The following is a 24,811-nucleotide window of genomic DNA, read 5'->3' on the forward strand; positions in this document are numbered from 1 at the left end:
GTCCAAATAAAACGGACAAATTGTTATTACGACATTTGTACTCTGGGTCGTCTTTCCCTTTAAGGCTCCTCTTCTGGTTTCGTGTTGTCTGTCTATTTTCTTTTACCAGGTCGTCAACTGACTTTTGAGCTGCAGAGACGCGCTGTAAATCTATTTTTCTCAGGATGTCTTGAGTAAAATTTCCTATCTTGAAGACCATTCTTTCTAATACCTTCATTCTCCCGACGTTCCCATCATTAAATACAATAACTGCATCATAAGTTGCAATTCTGACAACTGTAGCAGATGCAGATGTTTTTTCAGGACATCGTTTCCACATGAGTGAATTTAGAGATTCATTTGGATTATGGGTTTTGCCATGAACACACTTTTTAAGAAGTGCAAGATCGGCCAGAAACCTGTAAGTGGGCTTGGCAAGATCCAGGATACAATTTGGAAGCCTCTCCTTGTGAATGTAGGGTTTGTTATCCCTCTGAGCTTGGCGTGGCAGGAAGACCGCGTCACACTTTTAATTAATTTTCAGGCACTTCTGATGCGGTTTCAACATTGAAACTTTGGGAACTTATTGTCCATGAGTTCTACTAACAAATAAAAAATAAATCGAAAATTGATATCTTGGTCAGTTTCATCAACGTCCCATTGCATTATTAGCGCAGGTATGCTCATAACAACTGCACATAACTCATTTTGTAGGGTGAACGGTTCTTTTTATAAATATGTTCGTAGGGATAAAACCCTTTGAGTTTGTCGGCATCAGTATGGTATGGATTAGCGTTAAGTAAATACCTCGTTAATTACCTATCTCTGCTTTATTTATTTGTGCACTAAAAGTGAAATGTATTTGGCACCTAGATATTCAGTTTTGGAACTTGTTTAGGAGACAAATCACTATGTTTATAAGAACTTGCAGGCCAGATTGTAGATGCTGTAGACTCGTTTACACGCGAGCTACAGCACGCAAAATATTTGTAAATGAGGCATTATGCTATATCAAATAAAATAAGACTATAAGCAGGCGTCCGTTTTATAAGCACACCAAATATTTGTACACTTTGTACACTTTTCTAATTTTTCGTGTGGTGTTGTCGTAGGCCTGTGTTGTAAATGATTTTATACATGTTACTCATGATTGCCGAGGGGACTGATGACCATAGATGTTAAATCCCATAGTGCTCAGAGCCATTTGAACCATTCTGAGCCATGATTGCCGGTTGTTAGTATTTGCAAATGTACTGGTTGTGTTATGTTTCAATACTTACGATGAAGGTGACGGCTTGGTAATGGACGTCGTGACCGAAACTGCTTACCGAAAACAAAGGATATTTATCATTGCAACTTCGACATGATCTACGAATCCTAGTTTCAATTAATATATGTTCTAGCACGGAGGCAATTTGACATTGAAGGTCGTTTGGGGATAAATTACTACAATAGTAGCAACATACAAAGTAAACAAAAATCTCTGGTATAAGCGCGTCATCGAGTTATTGGCTTGACGGTACGTTGAGTACAGCCTCTCTTCGCAGCGGCACTAGGGAAGTAGGTAGATTTTAAGTCTAACTTCCCGACTGTCATTAGAGAGGGAGCACAAACTCGGATTACGAAAGGGTGGGGAAGGAAATCGGCCGTGTTCTTTCGGAGGAATCATCCCGGATTTTGCCTTAGGCGATTGAGGGAAATTGCAGAAAAACTAAATGTGAATGGGAGGACAGGGACCTGAACAGTCGTCCTACCGAATGCGTGTCCCAGTTTGCTAACCGCGCCACCTCGCTCGGTGCTGCATTATGAGTGAGAAGGTCTCGGGTCCATCGCCTGGTCTGCCTTTTACCTCCGCGAAAGATCCCCAGCACTCTTGGCGGCAGTCTGAGTGAACTTAGGGGCCATCTAGGAGGGACTGGAGGAGGAAAAGTCCCGTTCCTATCCGGAACGTGCAGGGCCGAAGTTTATTCTCTACCCGCCAGACCACCACGGCCAAATCAACATACAGAGAAGGGTGGAAATTCTGAAATGGGCGCAAAGAACCTGAAAAAGAAATCGGTGTACATTATCATACTAAGTGCCGTCGTAAACACGTGTATTATTTCTTCTTGAAGGACTGCTTGGAATTAAAACATGTCTTACCGTGGAGGTATAATAAGGGAAGTTATGACGTCGTAGGCTCAAGCTGACGTCCGTAGTGTTAGTGGCCCCAAACTTTAACTTCTGGTGGAAGCGTTTTCATAAAAATAAATGCCAGCTTGTATCTTTACAGGTGTACTAGTAGTTCTGATTCTAGTCTACAGTGTAAAGAAATCACATTTAATTTGTAAGTAAACTGGTTGAAGCGATATTTTCTTTTATATATATGAATTTTAGTTGCGCTGGTTACGTCTACTGTATTTGTTTCATTTCTGTAATTTAATTTTAGATTTTCAATCAGTACAACTCGAAGAGGGCTCTAGCTGAACGCTTTGACAAGGGAATATTGCAAACCGTTCAAACGTAGCAAAATATGAACTCAGCATTTTTGGGAAGAGGACATAGACGGTACATCACTTTCGTCATCCGTATTAAGGAAGACGCTGATTACGAAAACAACTTTTTCACACCACATGCTTCTCTTCTTGATTATTCGAAACGGGTAACAAATAGATAGTTACATTAACGAGGGCGTCGTATTACGGGACCAAATATGCCTTTAAGACGAGAAAAACGCCTGTAAATGCGTTCCTCTCACTGTGTTATTCACGAAAGCTCCGTATGATTTACTGCTTAGAAGAATCGGAGCTACTAATATAATGGCGCCGGCTTCAAAGCAATGTACAGCTTTAAGTCTGTAGCGCCACCTCGCCTTTTTGCATCTTCCTGTATCGTATTAGGAAACTGGTGTTACCTCTGATATTGGTTACAGATTAAGTGAGGACACGGGGAAATTGATGTAACGGAACATGAATTCTTTCCAATTCAGACATGATTCGATCCGCACTAAAGATTGATATTAAATTAATTACAGCCATTGTAAACTCCCAGTCATTCTTAGTTTCTGGAAGAGTACAGTCGTCTTAATAGAAAGGTGTCTGTATACTTGCAGTAATAAAAATGAAAAAGTGTTAAAGTGCCAACTTGTGTACCTCGTTCTTATTGCATTCCTTCCTGTCCCGAGACTGTGAATCCATATATGTTATAAAAATGGATGTATGTATGTGTGTATTTGTGTGTGTATGTCGCACATTTCCTCCTAAAGCAATGGACCGATTTCAACCTCCCTGGTGCACCTATCCCTTACCCCTTACGATCAGGCAACAAATCGCTGAAGTTTTAATACGTTTACTCTTTACTGCTAAGACATTCCTACAGTCGAGTCAATTTATCCCTGACATCTGGCTCCGCTTTTGACAGCATTCAACTGCGGAGCGCAAACGGGTGTAGGCGGAAACAATATCCGTGTATACGGCTACGAGGGGCGTTTGAAAAGTCCGTGCAAAGTCCGAGGGATGGCACCACCGGCGCGTATGGAGGTCGTGTTTAGTTAGTAGCATCTTTGGAAAGAGCTCACACCAAGTTTCAGCCATATTGGTCTATTTCTTTGTGTTTAGCATTCATGTGAATCAAGGAAGTCGAGTCATTTCGTAAACTTTCCCGGCGTGATAACAGCTAATATTCTTCACGGGTTTGCAGCCGACGACATGATCCGGCTGCAAATCCGTGAAGAATATCAGCAAGGAAGTCGAGTGATTGTCAAAAAATGGACGAAAAATAATTTCGTGTGGTGATTAAACATTACTTTATCAAAGGCAAAACGCCTTAGGAGACTAAAGAGAATCTTGATAAACAGTACGGTGACTCTGCACCTTCGGTTAGAACAGTTTATAAATGGTTTCAAAATGTTTGGAGTGGCCAAATGGGCACAAGTGATGCTAAACGTTCTGGACGCCCTGTGAAGGTTACGACTCCAGAAATCATTGATAAAATCCATGATATGGTGATGGATGACAGAAGAGTTAAGGTGCGTGAGATTGCTAGTGCTGTGGGCATCTCGAATGAGCGGGTACATAATATTTTGCATAAACATTTGGACATGAGAAAGCTATACGCAAGATGGGTTCCGCGATTGCTCACTCTTGACCAAAACCGGAATCGTGTGAAGTGTAGCAAGGATGGTTTGCAGCTGTTCAGGAAGAATCTGCAGGACTTCAAGCGTCGTTTCATCACTGTGGATGAAACATAGATATATTACTATACTCCTGAGATCAAACAACAATCTAAACAATGATTTACCAAGGGAGAATCTGAACCAAAAAGGCGAAGACCATTCCTTCGGCCGGAAAGGTTATGGCGACTGTCTTTTGGGATTCGCTAGGGATAGTCCTCTTCGACTACCTGGAAAAGGGTAAAACTATTACAGGTGCAATTTATTCATCGTTATTGGACCGTTTGAAAACCGAGCTGCAAGAAAAACGCCGGCGATTGGACCGCAAAAAAGTCCTTTTCCATCACAATGCACCAGCACACACCTCAGCAGTTGTGGTCGCAAAATTAATGGAAATAGGATACCAACTCGTTTCTCGTCCCCCTATTGCCCAGACTTGGCTCCCTCAGACTACTATTTGTTCCCCAATCTGAAGAAATGGCTGTGGGACAATGATTTTATTCAAACGAGGATGTGATTGCAGCAACTAATAGTTATTTTGCAGACTTGGACAATTCCCATTATTCGGAAGGGATCAACAAATCAGAACAGCGTTGGACGAAGTGTATAAGTCTAAAAGGAGACTATGTCGAAAAATAAAAAAGGTTTACCCCAAACACGTAAGTAGTTTTTATTTTTGCACGGACATTTCAAACGGCCCTATTATGAATAGACGTTGCCAGAAGCAAGTTAACAAAATCGCGTCGGAGACATGCGGAGCAGGTACGCCCTGCTTACAGAAACTGTCTGGGATCATCTGATACCGAGTCTGCCGCATAATTTCAAAGGTGTTTTCACGAATACACGGAAATGAATTTTTTTCGAAATTACACTACAAAGTTCACTTTTTGTTTTCGTTTCTAATAAAACATTGGTACAATGAATTCCCGGGCAGTGCCGGGTTTATCAGTCGGTTATAACATTTATCTTACGAAATATTAGTAAATTCGCGTTACCTCTGGTGTTGGTCAGAGATGCCGAGGAATCGTTGGTGCGGAATATGAATCCTTTCCAATACTGTCATGATTCACTGCGCACTAAAGAATAATATAAAATTAATTACGGCCATTTTAAAATCTCACTCATACTTAGTTTCCGGAAGAGTGCAGTCGCCTTTATACAAAGATGTATAAATGTATTCTTCACAGTAATAAAAATGATTAAGTATTAAAGTGTGCAATCGTAGATCGCTTTCTTTTCTCAGTCCTTCTATTCCATAGATATGAATAATTATATAAACTCACGGTCATCAGTAAGATTTCACAGTGAATTCAGAAATAATATTATATGATTGAATTCGACCGTGTCTGGAATGGCAGTTACCTGAGACGAGAATTCAGTGCTCGTACTAAATACGGCAAAAGAAGGACCCGCTGCTATATCCATTACTTCAAAGATTATCTTTTATTATAATAATATTCAAAATAATTAAATTCCTGACTAGCCGCATGCCAAAAGACAATGCAGGCTAGAGTAATATCTGTTCTTTCACCAGAATAAAATCAGATTGTAGAATAATTTATTAATTTCTTTTTCGATGACTTCTTGTCGAGATTTCGCCACGGACTACAGGAATTTGCTTCACCACCTCTTTTATTTGTAAAATCATTGCTTTCAGTGCAGGATGCTTAGACATGACACAGATTTTCTATATTTTTAAATTAAGAGACAGCCTTTTGGAGATGCAATTTTTTTCATCTACATCTATACTCCGCATACCACCAAACGATTCGTGCCGGAGGTTACGTCACGCTCCACTGATACCAGTCTAAATACTGTTGAGTTGGACCGTTTTCCGCTCCTAACAACCGCGCCTGAGACAGAGATATCTCTACTGTTTGAGACGCAGAAAGTCCATACACAGCTAAACTCGATAGCTGCCCTTCTAGTGAGTTGTGCATAACACGGACAGTACTTAGATCTGCGTTACTTCAACAGAGGGCAACACAGTTCAACGTTTGAAATTGCTCTGATGAGGGTGCTATGTAACCAACATTAAAATTACAGTTAATGCGATTTAGACTGGTACATTATACTCACTTATTTATTTTGGTCATCTGTCTTCTGACTGATCTGATGCTGACAGCCACTAATTCGTCTCCTGTGCCTACCTCTTCAACTCAGAGCAGCGCCTGCACCTAATGTCCTCAATTGTTTTTTGAACGTATTCCAGCATCTCTCTTCACCTACAACTGTTGAAACGTCCCCTTAGAAAAATTATACAAGACTGTGCTTAAACTGACACACAATATTTTTAGCGCAACGCAATCTGACTTTCAAAAATCCCTACAAAAGAATGGCCCTGACTAACATTAACCTATACCTTTCACAAATCACTTACCTCACAAAAATCTTCGGTACTCAAGCTACCGCAATACAGCGAGCGCCACTACTGCCAGCTAAATAACAGATTCAAACTACGGAAGGCACTAACTACTGATGGGCACAGTTATCAAATGAAAGATTTTAATAGAGAACAAACAATGTATTTACCTCAATAGTGTTCAAAAGTCATAATGTATATAGCAGTTCATGATATCCAGTATTACAAATTTCAAAACTCCGCCATCTCTCTCCCCACATCCACCACTGCTGGCGGCTCACCTCCAACTGCACAACGCTACGCGCTGTTCACATCCTGCTGCGCAACATTACAATGGCAGACAACAATGCAAACTAGCAACAGACTGCACACAGCACAGCCAGTGATTTTCATACAGAGCGCTACGTGGCATTACCAATAAGAAAACCTAAGCAGCCTACTTACACTGTTTCTCTTTCACATCTACCTGAAGTACAGTGAAAGGCATTCCTTGGTGTCTGAACTCATGTCCTGTCATCCTATCCCTTCTTTTCGTCAGTGTTTTCCTAATGTCCCTATCCTCATCGATTCTGCACAAAACTTCGTCGTTCCGTATTTCATCAACCTACATCTACATCTACACACGTACGCCGCAAACCACCATTTCCTTTACTGTTCCACTCGCAAGTAGTGCGAGGGAAAATCGACTGTTTAAAAGCCTCCTTAAGAGCCCTAGTTTCCGGCATTTTTTCTTCATACTCTTTATGCCCCAAATGCCTGCTTTCTAAAGTTCGGCAGTAGTGCCTTACGAAACGAGTGTCGTCTTTGCTCCAGTGATTCCCATTTGAATTCACGAAGCATCTCCGCAATACTTGCTTGCTGATCGAACCTACCGATAACAAATCTAAGAGCAAGCCTCTGAATTCCTTCAATATCTTCCGTCAATCCGCCCTGATGGGGATACCCAGTACTCAAGAATGGACCGCACTAGCGTTCTATACGACGTTTTCTTTACGGATAACCTACAGTTTCCCAAAATTTTACCAATAAAATTAAGTCGAGTATTCGCCTTCCCTCCTACCTGGCTGACGTAATCATTCAATTTCATATAGCTTTGCAACATTTCGCCTAGATATTAGATGGATTTGACTGTCTCAAGCTACACCATACCAATGTTGCAAATTGTTTTTCCTACTCATCAGCATTAACTTACATTTTCGTACATTTAGAGCAAGCTGCCGTTCATCACACCAACTATAAATTTTGTCTGTCATCTAGTATATTCCTGCAGTCACCCAACGACGACTCCTTCCCGTACACGACCGTAAATTGCTGTTCATCCTGTCCTCAGATTATTTATGTACATAGAAAATAATAACGGTCCTATCATACTTCCCTGGAACACTCCTGACAATACCCTTGTCTCTAATGAATACTTGTGGTCGAGGACAACGCACTGGATTCTATTACTTAAGAAGTCTTCGAGCCAGTCACCTGTCAGGGTCTTCGTCTACAGTCTGCAGTGGGCCACCGCGTCAAACGCTTTTCGGAAATCTAGTAATACAGAATCTGTCTGTCTCCGCTCCATCCACGGTTTGTAGAATATCATGTGAGAAAAGGGGAAGTTGAGTTTAACACGAGCGATGCCTTCTAAACCAGTGCTGATTTATGGACAGAAGATTTTTCTGTCTCAAGGAAATATGTTCTACTGGAACGCAGAATGTGTTTACCTACTTGTAAACATCCTTCTTTAGCACCACATCTCAAACGCTTCGATCCTCTTATTTTCGAACTTTCCCATAGTCCATGGTTCTTTTCCATTCAGTGCTATGCTCCAAATGTACATTCCCAGAAATCTGTTCCTGAAACTGTCAAACCGAGGAGGATGTTTGATAATAGCACACTACTTTCGGTCACGAATGACCTCTGAGCCTCAGCTAGTCAGCTTTTTATATCTTTCTTACTTCGTCCGTCATGTATTAGGAGGGCCGTTACGAAAACAAACCCTCCTATTTTTATTCATGGAAAGTACAGGAGATACATGAAACACAATGTAATATATTGATTATTCCTTGCTACTGTAGTGTTATCTTGAAGATGGGAGAAAAGAGGACAGGCGCTCCAAGGCCCGGAAGCAGAGACGATGCTGAGGGCAGACGAAACTAGGAGAGATATTGTTACATGAAGTAAACCGTAAGGGGAGCGCCTTGCGAAAATGCAGACGCCCCCAGATGTGCTCCCAGGGCGCTAGTTACTCTTCAAGAAATTGACATGTAACTGCCTATGTCGTCTAGACTCTGTGGTAGGTTGCCACCGTAGAACTTTGTAACCAACAGGCACGTACTAGCGTATAAAGCCAGCTTGATACCAGCCCTGAGAACAGCAACGTCAGTAGGCTCCCAAGGGTTAGAAAGAGAGTGAAAACGCCAAAAACTGTTCACCTAGCAGTCCCTACTCCGGGAAGTCCGAGGGGCGGGGCTAAATGACGGATCACAATAATGTTGCAAGCCTTATTAGGCAGAGCAGTTACGTATAGCTTTCAGCTGAACAATGTTGATACCAAATACGGACTTAGTGCAGCTGCATTAACATCCCTGCCTTAGGAGCAGTAGAGGGGACCTAACTAAACCGTGATTGGCAGGCGCCCGCAAGAGACCTGCGGAATTGGCTGGGTGGCTTTAAGTGGGAAAAACAGTGCCCCCCCACGCGACTCGTCCAAACCCCTAGATTCCGCATTTTGGCGGAGTCGTCAGTCAGACGATCTGGGCGCCGAATCCGCGTCCGTCGACTCCAGCCTCGGTCCAGGTCCGTCTATGTCTGCTCTCTCACTTGGAGTGCCTCAGTGAACAGTGTCACATTCAGTATGTTTTGTTTTGCAACTAAGTTGTTGCCTTAAGATGCTGCTAGTGTTTGCTGCTGTGGTTAGCTTCCACTCCTGGGACTTCTGCACTGGTTTCTGTTGTAACAGTGTTATTCATGCGTTTTCTAACCCTAGAACTAGCCTCCAGTGTATTAGTTAGTCCTGTCTGGAATAAACAACTATTTCAAAACCCTGTTTGTCCAAGAGTCTCCACAACGTGTTCCCTACAAAGTCTCACCACCTGCGTTTCTAGTAAATACCTGTACCAGTGTTGGCGCAGATAGAGGAAAACAATCAAATGCCTTCACTGTGATTGTCCTTCTGCCTTCTGCTCTGTATCGCTTGTGAGCGCAGACTGACCAGTAACCCCTTTCCTCCCTCTCCCATCTATGTCAAGACACGACAACAATAGCACAGCTAAATAGAGCAATATTTCAGTTGCAGACTGTCAATTTTCGACTTAGCCATCACCATTTGTTATGTACTTTTGCCAACGATGAACCAGGGCCTGCATGCCGCGCTTGTAAAAATCGGAACCAACCGAGGCTAATCACTTCTTTACAGCTTTAACGACAGCATCTGAGTCCTGAAAATGTTCGCCACTTAGTCCATCTTTCAGAGGCCCAAATAGATGGAAGTCTGAAGGCGCTAAATCGGGAATGTACAGTGGATGTGGTAAGACAGTGTGGTGTCACCGCCAGACACCACACTTGCTAGGTGGTAGCTTAAATCGGCCGCGGTCCATTAGTACGTGTCGGACCCGCGTGTCGCCACTGTCAGTACTTGCAGACCTAGCGCCACCACATGGCAGGTCTAGAAAGGCGTACTAGCACTCGCCCCAGTTGTACGGACGACATTGCTAGCGACTAGACGTACGAAGCCTTCCTCTCATTTGCCGAGAGACCGTTAGAATAGCCTTCAGCTAAGTCCATAGCTACGACCTAGCAAGGCGCAGTTAACCATATCTGGAGAGAGTCTTACTTGTATTCACCATAAACGATGTATACCAAAAGGATGGATTAAAGTTAAGTATTCCCAAAGCAACGTACTTTTCTTATTAGCATTCATTGAGCATCCTGTTTCAGACTTCACGATATTCTGGGTGAGCTGATAGCGTGCCTATTCGGCCCTTCTAAATAACACTGTGTCGGCACTTCTGTCGACACATAACAACAGTCCAGCCGAATTGTGCAACGAGTTGCGTGGTCACAAAACTGGTGTTGGGGGCCTGGCGCTATCATGTTGTAGGTGAAAGCTGGTCTTTTTCTCTAGCCTTACGGTAGAAATTTGGGCTTTCAGTTTAGTCAGTGTCGTCTTGTGCTGAACTGACAGTTTCTCCAGGCTCCAGGACACCCAAAAGAACCACAACCCGGCTATCCCAGAAGACTGTGCAGTTTGCCTGCAGACGGCTATATCTTGAATGTCTTTTTTGGCAGAGAATTCGCATATCGCCAATCCATAGACTGTCTTTTGGATTACGGCTCGTAGTGGCGACACCGTCTCGTCTCCGGTGCCGTCACCTTCAGCTTCATATTGATCCAGCGGATCCCGACAAATTTCCATTCGATGAATTTTTTGTTCTTTTGTAAACAGCCGCGGGACCCATCTCGCACATAGCTTGCGATAACCAAGATGTTCCAACATTGTTTCCAAGACATTTCAGACGACATTCAGCTGTGGACCCAATTCTCTGGTCGTCATCCGCCGATCAGCACGCATGAGTTGAACAAGACGCTCTTCGTTCCGAGGGATGACACAGCTGTGTACGGTCGACCGCCCTGTGGCTTGTCATGAATATCCTTTTCACCGCCGTAAAATGCCGTACCCATCGCTTTACATTGCTCAAGTCTCCGTACACCTTTAGCAAGCGTCGTTGAATTTCAAACGGCGCAACCCTCTTCTGCAGTGAGGAGTTAAATCACATATCGCTGTTTTATTCAAGTGTCCATATCAGACTCTATTTTAGAACACTGCTCTGCTAGCGCCAGCTACCGCAGAACAACGAAACTACCTGGAAATGAAAGAGAAAGGTTCAAGCACTAGCACTACACCAACGACATCTAGCGCGGACATTCAAAGTCACCACAAAAAATTGGAGGCGTTTTTTCGGAGCGATCCTCGTATTTAGCTTTCAAAGTCGCACAACGACTTCTCTTCGCCTACTTCGCGATTCTGAATTTTGATGTAAATTTTACCGCTAATGGTTCAAATGACTCTGAGCACTATGGGACTTAACATCTGAGGTCATCAGTCCCCTAGAACTTGGAACTACTTAAACCTAACTAACCTAAGGACATCACACACACCCATGCCCGAGGCAGGATTCGAATCTGCGACCATAGCAGTCGCGCGGTTTCAAACTGAAGCGCCTAGAACCACCAGGCCACTCCGGCCGGCTTTACAGCTAATCTCGTTTCTGTTTCCCCTCTTTGGTTTCTTCTTCTTCGGTGTAATCTTAGTCCGTTGTTCCTGTTTTCTCCCCACTAAACCTCTCCCTACCTCCCTTCTCCCCCCCCCCCCCCGAGTCCTTTTGCATTCCCCTCCTCTGCCTACCCCACTTCCTGTCGCGTCTGCCCCCCAACCCTCTTATGGGTCCTCATCCTCCATCAGCTCCTTTCCCGGTTCCCTCCTTCGCTTTTACTCTCCTTTCCCCCCTTTTTTGTTTTCCCATCATCTGTCCAGTTTCCCCCACCTGCTCTCGGCTGTGGTATGTCACATTTGCCACTTTTTAGTGCAGTGTTCCAGTGACTATTCAGTGTTGTTCGTCTTTCTCGTGTTACGAACAGAAACCATGCTGTCGCTAGGTGTGAATTTTATGTCTTTTGCGAACAGAATCCAGACTGTCGCCGTGTTTTTTTTAATTGTCTGTCTATTGTTTTACCTGTCTGCTTCGTATGTATTTTATTAGCATCATCATCCCTCTGTTCTTTGTTTCAAGTTCCACGATTTCTTTTCGCCATGTTACTCTTTAAGTCTCCGATTTTATCGCCTGTTTTTATTATTTATTCTCTTCATCTTTCTCACAAAGTCTGTAGGCTGAAGAGCGGCATGCTAAGCTGCTGCCGTCCCGCCCCCTTGGGGGGGGGGGGGGGAATTGAAATGCAATAAAGAAAAACAAAATAGTCCGTTGTGTGTGCTCATAAGACTGTTCATTGTAGTTCTACAGGTCGTGCTGTTTTACGTTTGTTTCTGAGAACAGCATTGTCATAATTGAATGATATCATTGATGTCCTTTCACCCTGAATTTTAATCCCGCTCCTAAACCCTTCCTTTATTTTCGCAACTGTTTCTTTGATATTTAGACTGAGAAGTATAGGTGAAACATGTCTCACTTTTCCTTATCCGAGTACTTTTCTCTCTGTCTTAAATTAGTAATCGCTGACGTTCCAGCACTGTGGCAAAAATTCTCGATGAGCTGTTGGAATAAAGGAGGCCTGTGCTGACGACGTCGGTGTTCCTGTTGGCAGGTGGGGAGCAGCAGCAGCAGCAGCAGCAGACGGTGGACACTCGCCGCCACTCTTCGCTGAGCGACTCCATTCCCGACAGCAACGTGCTGAGGAAGGTGGCCAGCCTCACGCTAGACAAGGGCACGCTCGAGCAGAGGGTCAACCGGCCGCGCTTCGTGCCCGAGAAGCTCGACTTCCAGATCTACCAGAAGTTCGAAGGTAAGCGCTCCTGCTACTCAGCTGCGAACGCACGCTAGGGATGCCACCTAGGGCTGGAGAACTTCTCTCGGGGGAGGGGGGGGGGGGGGGTACGAATAATGAAAATACAAGTAGTTTACTACAAATATAAGTAATACAGGGTGTCTCACATAAAACCGGTTGGTATCACGCCCGAGGTTAAAGTAACAATGGGGTAGATTCTCTTAAGGATTCGAAAGGGAAAGTGCAAGATCCCCTCGCTTCTAAACTGATACTGTTATTACTCAGCTTAGCCGCGAGTCCGTAGAGGGTGGTATATGTGACGCACAGTATAACTGATCAGCATTTCCACCCGGAATTTGCGAGTGTAAGTGGGACCTTCCTTGATCCTCATTGGTAGGTCGTGTCGTCGGATTTCCTCCTACCTGTGCGCGGTGCAGCTCTCGTAAATGTCGTCCCGTGCAGATTCTTCATTGGCGCGTTGGATGTCCATTGGCGCATTGGATGTCTGTCGGTGGAAGCCAATTATCTGAAATTGCTATCGATCAACTTTGGGGTATCTATTTACTCGAAATTAACATTCAGAAGCCGTAATATCACCTTTATTCCTATTAGACCAATAATGAAACACTCATGTCACAAACTACTCGTAACCGAGAGCATGGGTACCATCGAACAAGACAGGAAGAGCTCTTAACGCCGACTGCCGACTTTGGCGCGCAGTCCGTATCTCTTACTAGTTTCGTCACTGTTCGTGGATTTCCGATCGAGTTCGTACTTACTAAGATACGCATTTGTTAATGAACGGGTGTGAATTTTAACGAGGCGAAATCATGATAAATAGTTTTAAACATCCAGAGGCTCCTCCTAGTATTCATGTTGTCATAAATGACTTTAATTATTACATATAAATAAACAAAATCGGTGACTTTGGCGCCAAGATGGCGGTACTTCCCGTCATGTATATTTCCCAGGCTGACGCTTGTTGCTACGGTCCAGCGCCGAGCCCCACCTAACTACGCGCGACATATGGTCGCTTCGTCACCTAGCCAGCCAGCGTGGGAAATGCTCTCCGACTCATGGCCGGCTACATCAATAAGAAACAATAATTTATTACAACTGGTAAAAATGTCCTCCTCACGTAAGAGGCACCTTACAAAGGGCAACCTGTGGAGCTGCTCAGGATAGAAGACAACGGTTCTGGTGTGGTAAGCGGCTGAGCACCTTAGCTGAACATTTATTGGTTTACTTGGTTCACAGAAAATTCATACTTTCTCTTCCGTAAAGCATTAAAACCAATAATCCTATAACATTTATGATGATGAAGTCCCATACTGCTTGACAGAGCGTAGGGGACGATGCGGGAGACGCCGGCCGCTGTGGTCTAGCGGTTCTGGCGCTGCAGTCCGGAACCGCGGGACTGCTACGGTCGCAGGTTCGAATCCTGCCTCGGGCATGGGTGTGTGTGATGTCCTTAGGTTAGTTAGGTTTAAGTAGTTCTAAGTTCTAGGGGACTTATGACCTAAGATGTTGAGTCCCATAGTGCTCAGAGCCATTTGAACCATTTGATGCGGGAGACCCGCACCACTGTACTAGGCAAGGTACTAGCGGAGGTGGTTTGCCATTGCCTTCCTCCGATCATAATAAAACATTAATATCATGCAAATTTATTAGAATGTAAAATCTTTCAAAACATTTAAAGGCAATTACCGATATTCTAAATTACCCAAAATTTCATTTACCTCTAACATTAGAGCCAATAACCTTTTAAAAAAATTTGCAATGATCCCTGGTACTTAGAATAATCACTGAAATTCTAGATTGCCCAAGTTTCCTTTTCTTTAAACTTCAAAGCCAATAACCTGAAAAATTTTAAATCCAAGGAATTCTTTCTAAACCAAATAAGCTTAAGTTCAGAAACTTTTTCATGTTAGTGCACCGTAACTTCCCATAGGGATTCTGACATGAGCATGACTTAACGCCAATTCAACCAATCCGATTGTGAGAAAACCAACGTTACGGTAGTTACAGAAGAACCAATAACAAAATTTAATTACAATTCACTGAAGCATAACATGCGCTAATGCGCCGCACACAAATGAACCTTTCATCGGTGTCTGATACATCAGTACGTGGCTTACTGTACTACAGTCCCAAGCTAAGGACCAACTCCGTAAACGATTAATTATCGCTATCAGTCTTAACTTTGCGTTCACCCTGCCTCTTGAATATGAGGCAAATTGGAACAATACAGTTAAACCTGGGTAGGATTGATTGACAGCTTTGTAATCACAGAAATTAACTTCCTTACATGCAAAATTCGGCCATCGGAACCTGAGAACATGAATCCACATATACGAAATACCCTGAAGCAGACGTCACTTCTCTGGAATATTATGCACACAGTTCAAAATGGTTCAAATGGCTCTGAGCACTATGGGACTTAACATCTGAGGTCATCAGTCCCCTAGAACTTAGAACTACATTATACCTAACTAACCTAAGGACAGCATACACATCCATGCCCGAGGCAGGATTCGAACCTGCGACCGTAGCAGTCGCGCGGCTCCAGACTGAAGCGACTAGAACCGCTCGGCCACACCGGCCGGCCGCACACAGTTCAACATGATTTACATGCCCCAGAAAGTTTACATCAGAAAGGTATTAGATTAGCCACACATTCATGGAAATTTGCAGAACACTGCCGGGTAAATTTCGTGACAGTACAATCAAGCGTACGTCGCTCTTCGGCGCAACATCCAATTTTATGTGTTCCAGAAGAAATAGGAAAAATTCTCCCGAGACGCGCTAATCGAAAACAGTTCAGTTTACAGAATGAACCTGCATGGGACCAGAGTCGATCACAGACGAAAGAATTACTGTTCCAGCCAAGGCGAATGACCTAGTTCAGACATCTTCAACTTTTGTAGTCCTGTCTTCCTCAGTTGCGTGTAATCATCAGTGGCAGGTTGCGTGGACAATGTCTTACATTTTAAGCTCCTGTTGCATTTTTGGTGTTGTTGTTCTTCTCATGAATGCCAATTTACGGTTTTTTCCCACATTCCACAGCACTATGAACTAAACGCTTGTTTCAATGCAATGTTTTGGTTGCATTGCATTGAAACAAGCGTTTAGTTCATAGTGGTGTAGAATGTGGGAAAAAAACCGTAAATTGGCATTCATGAGAAGAAGAACAACACCAAAAATGCAACAGGAGCGTAAAATGTAAGACATTGTCCACGCAACCTGCCACTGATGATGCCTTGCAGAAAATAAAGGCGAAACGCGTATGGCACTAAAATTGTATTTTATTCAGTTGCTATCAGACGGTCCATAAGTAAAAATTATCAACAGACCTAGTTCAGATTCCAAACTGAACGCCGACGTTCACCAAAATCAGTAGGAGTGCGAGGCACTAGTTCAGATGTGATCCCCGCCATCTGCCAACTAAACAGCAACCTTCGGTCCGTAGACCCACCACTCGGACGACGAAGATAACGATCAACCCGACGAAGACGGCAGCAGTTCTGTTCACACGGAGGAAACCAGTTCTGAACGACAGACTCCAAATAGCTGACCAATTTATCCCATGGTCACCGGGAGTGAAGTATCTCGGTGTCTACCTCGACAAAAAATTACTCTTTACGCAGCATATTGACGACAAGAAGACGGCAGCCCAGAAGATGGCCAGGTCGTTGATCCCGTTCCTGAAGAGTAAGATTCTCAACCCTAAGACTAAACTCCACTTGTATAAGGCAACGGTGGAACCCACAATGTTGTATGGCTCCACCTCGTGGGGAACTACGTGCGTCTCCAACTACAACAAACTCCAAGCGCTGCAAAACATTTGCTATCGATGGATCACAGGAGCTCCATGGTGGACAAGAAACGTCGACATCCGCACCGCACTCCACGAAACCACTATGCAAGAGAAGGTCCATGACAAGGCTCTACGAGTTTTTGACAAAATCGATGCCCTTAGGGACGACGTTCGACAATTACAATCGGTAGGAACGGTAAACCCTGCAAGATGGCACAAGTATCGCGTACCGAAGTCAATCACGTTTCACCCCCCATAGGCAATCTGTCATAACACGAGAAAGCAGTCACACATAACAGCCTTGACACATTTCACCCTCCACAGGAGATAGACATCACCAAAGACAGCAGGCTAAAGGACCCATTGCGTGCCCAAGCCTAACTGAATGCGTAATAAATAAAGTGTTTTCCTTTTATCCTTACATCCCATCCTAGAAGAATAAGTCATCAAGGATGATCTCTTCAGTCCACACTACACACACAAAAAAAAAACTCGGACGACGCCGTAGCTGGCGTAGCACTTTCCGAACTTGCAGTCCACAACTGTAAGTCCAGTCCATGAACGATGGCCGTTCGCGCATGTCGAGGCACGGACGGAAATGGCATACTTGACGATTCAAAGCGACAGTTGCGATACGCGCATGCGCGTGCTTTCCGCTTGAAGGAAGCATGTATCCTGCAAATTATGTCTCTCGCTTGCTTATACAGAGTTTATCACTTACCACTGAGCCGTAGTTGTGTCCGGCTCTTCGAAAATCGCGCCAGGCGGAGTGTTTTCGCTTCGCGTCGAGTGTTTGCGGTAGCGCTTTCGGTTTGGCGCGCTGCTTGTATCGCTAACGCCCTCTGGCGGGAGGTGGAGCAAGTGTACGGTCGCGTGACGTTCGAGGAGTACGTACTGGGCGGTGACCGAGAGAGGTGGTGGTGCCAGCGGTGCCCTCTTGTTGGGGGTCGTCAACTGCTCGCCACGTGCTTTGGCAGACCTCTTGGCTATCAGGGATTAAGTTTGCCTTACCCGCATGTACGTGGCTTATGAAGCTTAGAAGCCGTGGTGCAGGAGATCAGCGCATGGGACCGTATGTCTCTTATCGGCCGTTGAAACCACTGGCAGCGGTTGGCTCTGACGAGCATTTGGAAGTGCGACGTGCTCCCGGCGCTGGGGTGGAGTGTGAAAAGTTATATATATGAGGTGGAGTTTATGAGTTTCTTCATCAGTGGTTTTGTTGGGGTCGTCCGCGGGAATGTGGTAATTGCTTCTGGATCGGTCCTTTTTCATTCACACCTCGATTGGGTGATTTAGGGTCGGTGTCGTGGGTCTCTGTGGTTTGGAGTCTGTGCTGGCACCGCCCTGGCTACATCTTCTGGTTTTGAGTAACTCGGGGAGGTGGCGGCTTGTAATGGAAGTTTTGGGGCTGATCTCCTATGGCCCTGTAGACCACCAGTAACTATTCCGCCTGTTGTGATTTGGGCGCCTTTACACGTGTCAACATCAAACCTTGCAATCCTTTACATAGAGCTAGTTTTTAAAACAGTTTTTTTAACTTTTGTCTTATCTATATATATGTCTAGTTAAAACTCATTATTGGCAAGTTGTTAATGTCATACATGGTAATCTCCTTTTCATAATGAAAATTATCAAGGTATTTGAAATTGTTTTGAAATTATTTTGTTTTTTAAAGAAATGCCAGACTTAAAAATTTATTACTGAGAAAGCCTTTTAAAATAAAAGATAACCTTATCAATGTGTGTTTCTTCACCAGCACCTCCTGGCCCCTACTTCCACGATAACGTTTTTGGAATAACATGTGTACTTAAGTTGTTTGTTAATCGCCTTAATTGACGGTTCAACCATCAGCAATGACAACTCGCAACAAATGAAACATAAATTCACTAAACAATTCGCTACGATCACGTTTAAAGCTTGCAGTAGCTAAGGCATTCAGAGCAGAGCGCTACTGAACTCTCATTGGCTTCCGTGACGTAGGTGCGCAGAACAAGCCTAACTTCACCGCCATCGTTCGTGATTCCAACTACAGCATGCGCCCGGCTCTCGCTACACGGCTACTCCGCCCTTTGTCGTCCACCTAACCAGTCACCATTGGCTCGTCCGGCGCGCACTTAAAACTCTATCCGCGCTTGGCGTCTCTGACCACAGAACAATTTTTCTTTGTGCAAAGGCGCGCTGACGCCAGGAATCGATACGGCCACATGTACGCATCGCAGAAATACGAACCGAAAATCGTACGACCGTATCATAATGAACTAACTGAAAAGGAACAGGTCCATAAGAGATGCTGGAAGTGGTGGTCATGGGCAACCAGGCATCGCTCACTTCGTATGATGACGGTACCAGCAACACGCTCTAATTCTGCATGCCGATGTTCTTAATTTCTCTAGTAATATTCTGTTGAAGACCGTCTATTATGAGAATATTGTCAGCATACTTTTTGCTTTTTAGTGTGTCCCACGAATAAAAATCACACTTTGTCCAGGGAACTTGGGGGCCAGAAGAATATATTAACTTCAGGGACTCGTTTGGCGATGGGCGCCGTACTTCGGTTGGATGTGCGAGCGCCTGCTCCATCCTGTTAAAGCTTCTTTCCATCTGTTAATTGTGCATGGAAAGAGTCAAAGATCTCTAGATGTTTGGCACTGTTTAAGGTTTAATTGGAAAATGTGGGGCCAATAACGCGCATACTGGACAATGCGCACCAACACTTACCATCTCTGAGTGTAGAGTTTCTTCGTGCAAACTACGTGGGTTGTTCTGCAACCAGTATCTGATATTCTGGGAGTTTACATAACCTGACAAATGAAAGCTGGCCTAATCAAAAAACAAGTAGTTACAATAATAAACTCATTTTTCCTGATAAGATTTCAACTCTTGCACCAGACTCATATGATAGGATTTTAATTGCATATCTTTTAGTATACGATGACACAACGTACGAGATACACTAACCTGCTGCGATAACCTCGTTAGTGACTTGCGGGACTTCTCCCAATGTCAATCCGAATTCTGTCCGTAGTTTCAGGGGTCTTCACTGTCGGTCGCCAATTCCTCTGCACATTCTGAACGGATTCTTGTACAGATCTTGAACAGTGCTGGTCGAGGGGAGTTTCCTATAAAGCGTACTTCTCTTGAAACATTTCTTTACGCTCCTTGATGGAGCCTGTCTTTATGTAACACTCCGCAATATCATTTCGCTGTTTTAAAGCAAATTGCCCCATTTCTGTAACAACTCAACAATACAAACTTCTAACAACAACAACAACAACAACATAAGAAAGTCTTCTCCTTTCCATCCGTGTTTGTAATATACAGATCTGCTATTTAAAGGGGAAATGAATTTTTAGGAATATTTACAAGCAATATAATAAGTTCAGTTCAATATTTAGATAAAAAAAAAAAACACAAAAACCCTCGAAGAAAATGTCCAACAGTAACACCATCACTGTTTCGTATTTTTGAATTCATATTTTGTGTTGCTCTTTGGTGCTTCACCAACGGCCTTGCCGCAGTCGCGACACCGATTTCCGTCACATCACCGAAGTTAAGCGCTGTTGGTCTTGGCTAGCACTTCGATGGGTCAGCGTTCGGATGTACAGAACGCTGCTGGCAAGCGGGATGTACTCAGCCCCTGTGAGGGCAGTTGAAGACCTACTTGACTGAGAAGTAGCGGCTCGGGTCACGTAAACTGACAACAGCTGTTAGAGCTGTGTACTAAACACACGCCCCTCCGTGTTCCCATCCAGTGACGCTTAGCGGAAGAGGATGACACGGCGGTCGGTCGGTACCGTTAGGCCTTACTAGCCCTGTTCGGACAGAGTTTTTGCTGCGTCATTGTCCCATCTCTTTCAGAAAATTCTAGAATTCGCCACAGCTTTCAGAAAAGTTCACTTTTATTTGAAGGTCTTTTTCACTAAGGCCGATTCCTTTCTTAAGGCCATTGGTTCTTCTTCCAATATTATTTCAATAAATGTGTTACTGGTAGGAACTGAAAATATAAACTGAAAATATATGTGATACAAGCCTAACAATTGGTAATGGAAGATGTCTACTGTGGTCTGCCGCGTAAAGAAATCTACCCAAATGTGGTCCTTTCCTTTACTTTTTTAAGCCCAGCATATGCATTCCGGAAATATCAGAATTCATTGCGTAACTGATTTTCGCCCTGGTTGAGATTCAATTTGTTGGTAACGTTTAAAACCTGGAACTCGGTTCAAATGGCTTTGAGCACTATGGGACTTACTTCTGAGGTCATCAGTCCCCTAGAACTTAGAACTACTTAAACCTAACTAACCTAAAAAAATCACACACATCCATGCCCGAGGCAGGATTCGAACCTGCGACCGTAGCGGTCTCGCGGTTCCAGACTGTAGCGCCTAGAACCGCTCGACCACTAAGGCCGGCAAAACCTGAAACAGCGGCGGGTCATAAACTTGTAGAAATAAGGAATGCCAACAGCTGCTCTTTTCAGAAAATATGTAAATTGCGCCGCCAGATTCGACACTATATTAGTCTCATCTTCAGGCCCCTACGCAAGCTGAATGGTGAAATCTAATTCTCAGTGCGTAAGGACAGGTACCATGTATATTCATTGGTCTCATGGATTTGTATTTACACGATACGTAGACGCCAGGCATCTAACAGTTGTTGTTAGAGACCATTGAATATACATGGTACCTGTCCTTCTGCACCGAGGATTGGGAATCACCATTCAGTTTCCATAGGGGCCTAAAGGTAATACTAGTGTAGTGTCGAAACTGGTAGCGTAGTTTAAACATTTTATAAAAAATACGGCTGTTGTTATTCCTTACTTCTATAAGTTAAAAACATATTCTCATTGCAAGCGAAAAGCTACTTGTTCTTTAAGTGAAAAACTTGTAGGCATATTGAACACATTGTTCTTGAAAAGCCATACTTCCGGGGAAAATAATCAATGCAACTTGACAAAGGAGATAGTGCATCATTTTCAGAACTCAGCCTCTGTGATTTTTGGTACTTCTTCCAGCATTTCATGAACTTCATTTGCTAAGAATTTATCTAGTTTCCTACTCTCCAGCTTGCTCTTAAGATCTCTTATTCTGTCCAGCTCAACAAAAGTAACTAAGCTGTTTTTCAGTTCTCTAACAGCAGTTTCAAATTGGGGCAAACTATGCTGCAGAAAACGTAGATAGCATTCAGGGACTGAATTTTCAGGTTCTGCAGCATCATGCTCCCCATTCGATGTCATAAACTGCCAAATCAATCTTGAACAATCTTCTTCGCACTTTGAAATAATGTATGACCAAATAGCAGTCCAGCAGCATACAGTTCTGCCATTAGCAGGAAGTAGCGAGAGCCATCTTATGCAAACGTGTCGTAATATTTCCTTAAGCTCCATCTCCATTTTGAGAACTAATGCTTCTACATATAATGAAATACTTTAAGACCATACTTTTCAGTATTACTGATGACATGGCAATTGCAATTAGCTCTCGGAGTGGATTGATTTTCGTTTTTTAGTAAGACAGAAAGCGAATTGTTTTTGCCATAGTTCACGTGAGCATTGTCAGCGCCGTATGCACGTACTTGATTCAGATGAAAGCCATGAGACTTTTTAATGTTCTTTATTGCACGGAATACGTCTTTATTGGTTTCTTTGGAGTCTTCATAAAAGTCTAGAAATCTCTGACGTATCCCGTGGTTAACATCAAGGTACTGAACTGCGTAAAGAAAAGCTTTTATGTTTCTTGAATTTAAAGCGTCTGAGGACACAGAAAAATAAGAGGCGTTATGAAGCTGGCCCATAACTACATCGTGACTGTAGGGCCAAGAAAATTTTTCGAGACAGCTTTTGCCTTAGTTCTTCCACGCGAAATTTTGGATGCAATATTACTGACTGGAAACAAGAAATGATGCAACCTCATTTGGCAATTCAGTGACTTGCAGGTAAGGGCGTGTTTACTTTGTGACAAACAGATGCAACTTCAGCACGTATCACGACATCATCTTCAGACATACGTTTCTTCACAAAGAAAATTGTAATTGTTTTGTGTCAGCCCGCATCTCGTGGTCGTGCGGTAGCGTTCTCGCTTCCCACGCCCGGGTTCCCGGGTTCGATTCCCGGCGGGGTCAGGGATTTTCTCTGCCTCGTGATGGCTGGGTGTTGTGTGCTGTCCTTAGGTTAGTTAGGTTTAAGTAGTTCTAAGTTCCAGGGGACTGATGACCATAGATGTTAAGTCCCATAGTGCTCAGAGCCATTTGAACCATTTTGTTTTGTGTCAGAATGTTTTTGTATATTCTGATGATCCACTACAGCTTTTTCTTCCTTCAAATTTTATCGGAAACTTGGCGGACCAAATTGAAGTGTTGGCAGAAGAGCCAACACTGTGTTGCTAGAGGAGGCCGAAATGCACGCGTTTAATTACACGCTGACTGGCGTGAGGTCTGGAACAGTTAAGGGAATTAATAGTAGCAAATAAAGTACGTAGTTGATATAATACTTAACTTTAATCCACAATTGGTGTACATCGCTCTCGACGGTACATGTTATAATCTCAATATCAAATGCTATGGCGCCTTGCTAGGTCGTAGCAATTGACGTAGCTGAAGGCTATGCTAACTATCGCCTCGGCAAATGAGAGCGTAGTTGTCAGTGATCCATCTCTGGCTAAGTCGGCTGTACAACTGGGGCGAGTGCTAGTACGTCTCTCTAGACCTGCCGTGTGGCGGCGCTCGGTCTGCCATCACTGACAGTGGCGACACGCGGGTCCGTCGTATACTAGCGGACCGCGGCCGATTTAAAAGCTACCACCTAGCAAGTGTGGTGTCTGGCGGTGACACCACACAAATCACACACTTTACTGTGAAAGCGTTTTCTTCCATCAACCATGTGGAAAAGTCTTCAGCTAGCGCTTGTTGAATGCCGTACATCTTTTAGCTTTCTTCTTCGAAATTAGCAAAGTTGACGAACCGTCTTCGTCGTTAGGGGAAGAACGAAACATCCTTTCCGTACGCGGATGCATTCTACTTCTGAAACGCTCAAACAGACGTGACGTGCAGGGAACTCGACTACATAATAATCTCTATTTTAACAGGCGAAAGTGCGATTTGAATTATGCTTCGTTCGCAAGGCGGGATAAAAGTGTGTTCCAAGTCCCTTTACTGCACTGCCTAGGATCCGGGATAAAGTCCGGGACAGTCCCGCTGAAAACTGAACGGGTGGCGTCGGCTCACACTGACGCCATTAAATACCAGTCCAATATTTAGTAAACGTTCATCACATATCTGATATAATTTCCACTCCACTGGTTACTGGTTCTGTCATCATTCATCGACATCAGTATGAGGTGTGACCACAACAATCTTGTATTCATTGTGGTATGGGAGCAGTCTCCTGATGTGATGCTGAGGAATAATTTTTGCCATGCCTGGAACACTTGCTTATCGGGTCACGAAGATTACTGTCTGCGGGCTAGTGTGAAAGAAAGGTTTCCCATTCCAGACTCGGTCTATTAGTGAGAAATCAGGCGACTGGGCAGCACAGTCGAGGATTCGTACAGTCCTCAAGGCGTTCGTAGGGTGATTTGCAGTGTGAGGTCTTGCATTATTCTACTGGAATATGCCATTTGTAAATCTGTTCGTGAAAGGCATTACAAAAGCGTTTACCATTCTAGGCATATACTGGCGAGCATTCAACTACTAGCAAATCAATCCTGTTGCCATACCTAATAGCTCCCCATACTAGGATCCCAGGTTTTAGAGAGGTATGGTTCTGAATGATTTCTGCTTCCTGTACCATGGTCGTCGACACTGGCCTCAATCTGATGGTAACAAACAAATGCGAAACTCATCGCTGAACGCCTCTGAATGCTACGCAATGTCCTAGTTCACTCTCTGCATCATTTACGTCTCTGTTATCCGTTGTATTATGTCAGAGGTTAACGGCACACGGTGCTTTGTGTACACAGTCCAGTCACACTGTCACCATCAGTCAAAAGCCGGAATAACAACCTTTAGCCGCGCCGACCGCTGC

The 24,811-nt window shown here is 43.9% G+C and overlaps 1 protein-coding gene across 1 annotated transcript in view; it reads left to right on the forward strand.

The window, feature by feature from the left end:
- Positions 1–24,811, forward strand: part of LOC126092811 (formin-2-like) — a 389,713-nt gene that overhangs the window by 248,628 nt on the left and 116,274 nt on the right. The window contains exon 4 of the mRNA XM_049908540.1: positions 12,798–12,995. Coding sequence (XP_049764497.1) covers positions 12,798–12,995 — 198 coding nt within the window. The remainder of the gene's footprint in view (positions 1–12,797; positions 12,996–24,811) is intronic.

The sequence above is a fragment of the Schistocerca cancellata genome, chromosome 7 (genome assembly GCF_023864275.1).
Source record: "Schistocerca cancellata isolate TAMUIC-IGC-003103 chromosome 7, iqSchCanc2.1, whole genome shotgun sequence".
Taxonomy (NCBI): Eukaryota; Metazoa; Arthropoda; class Insecta; order Orthoptera; family Acrididae; genus Schistocerca; species Schistocerca cancellata.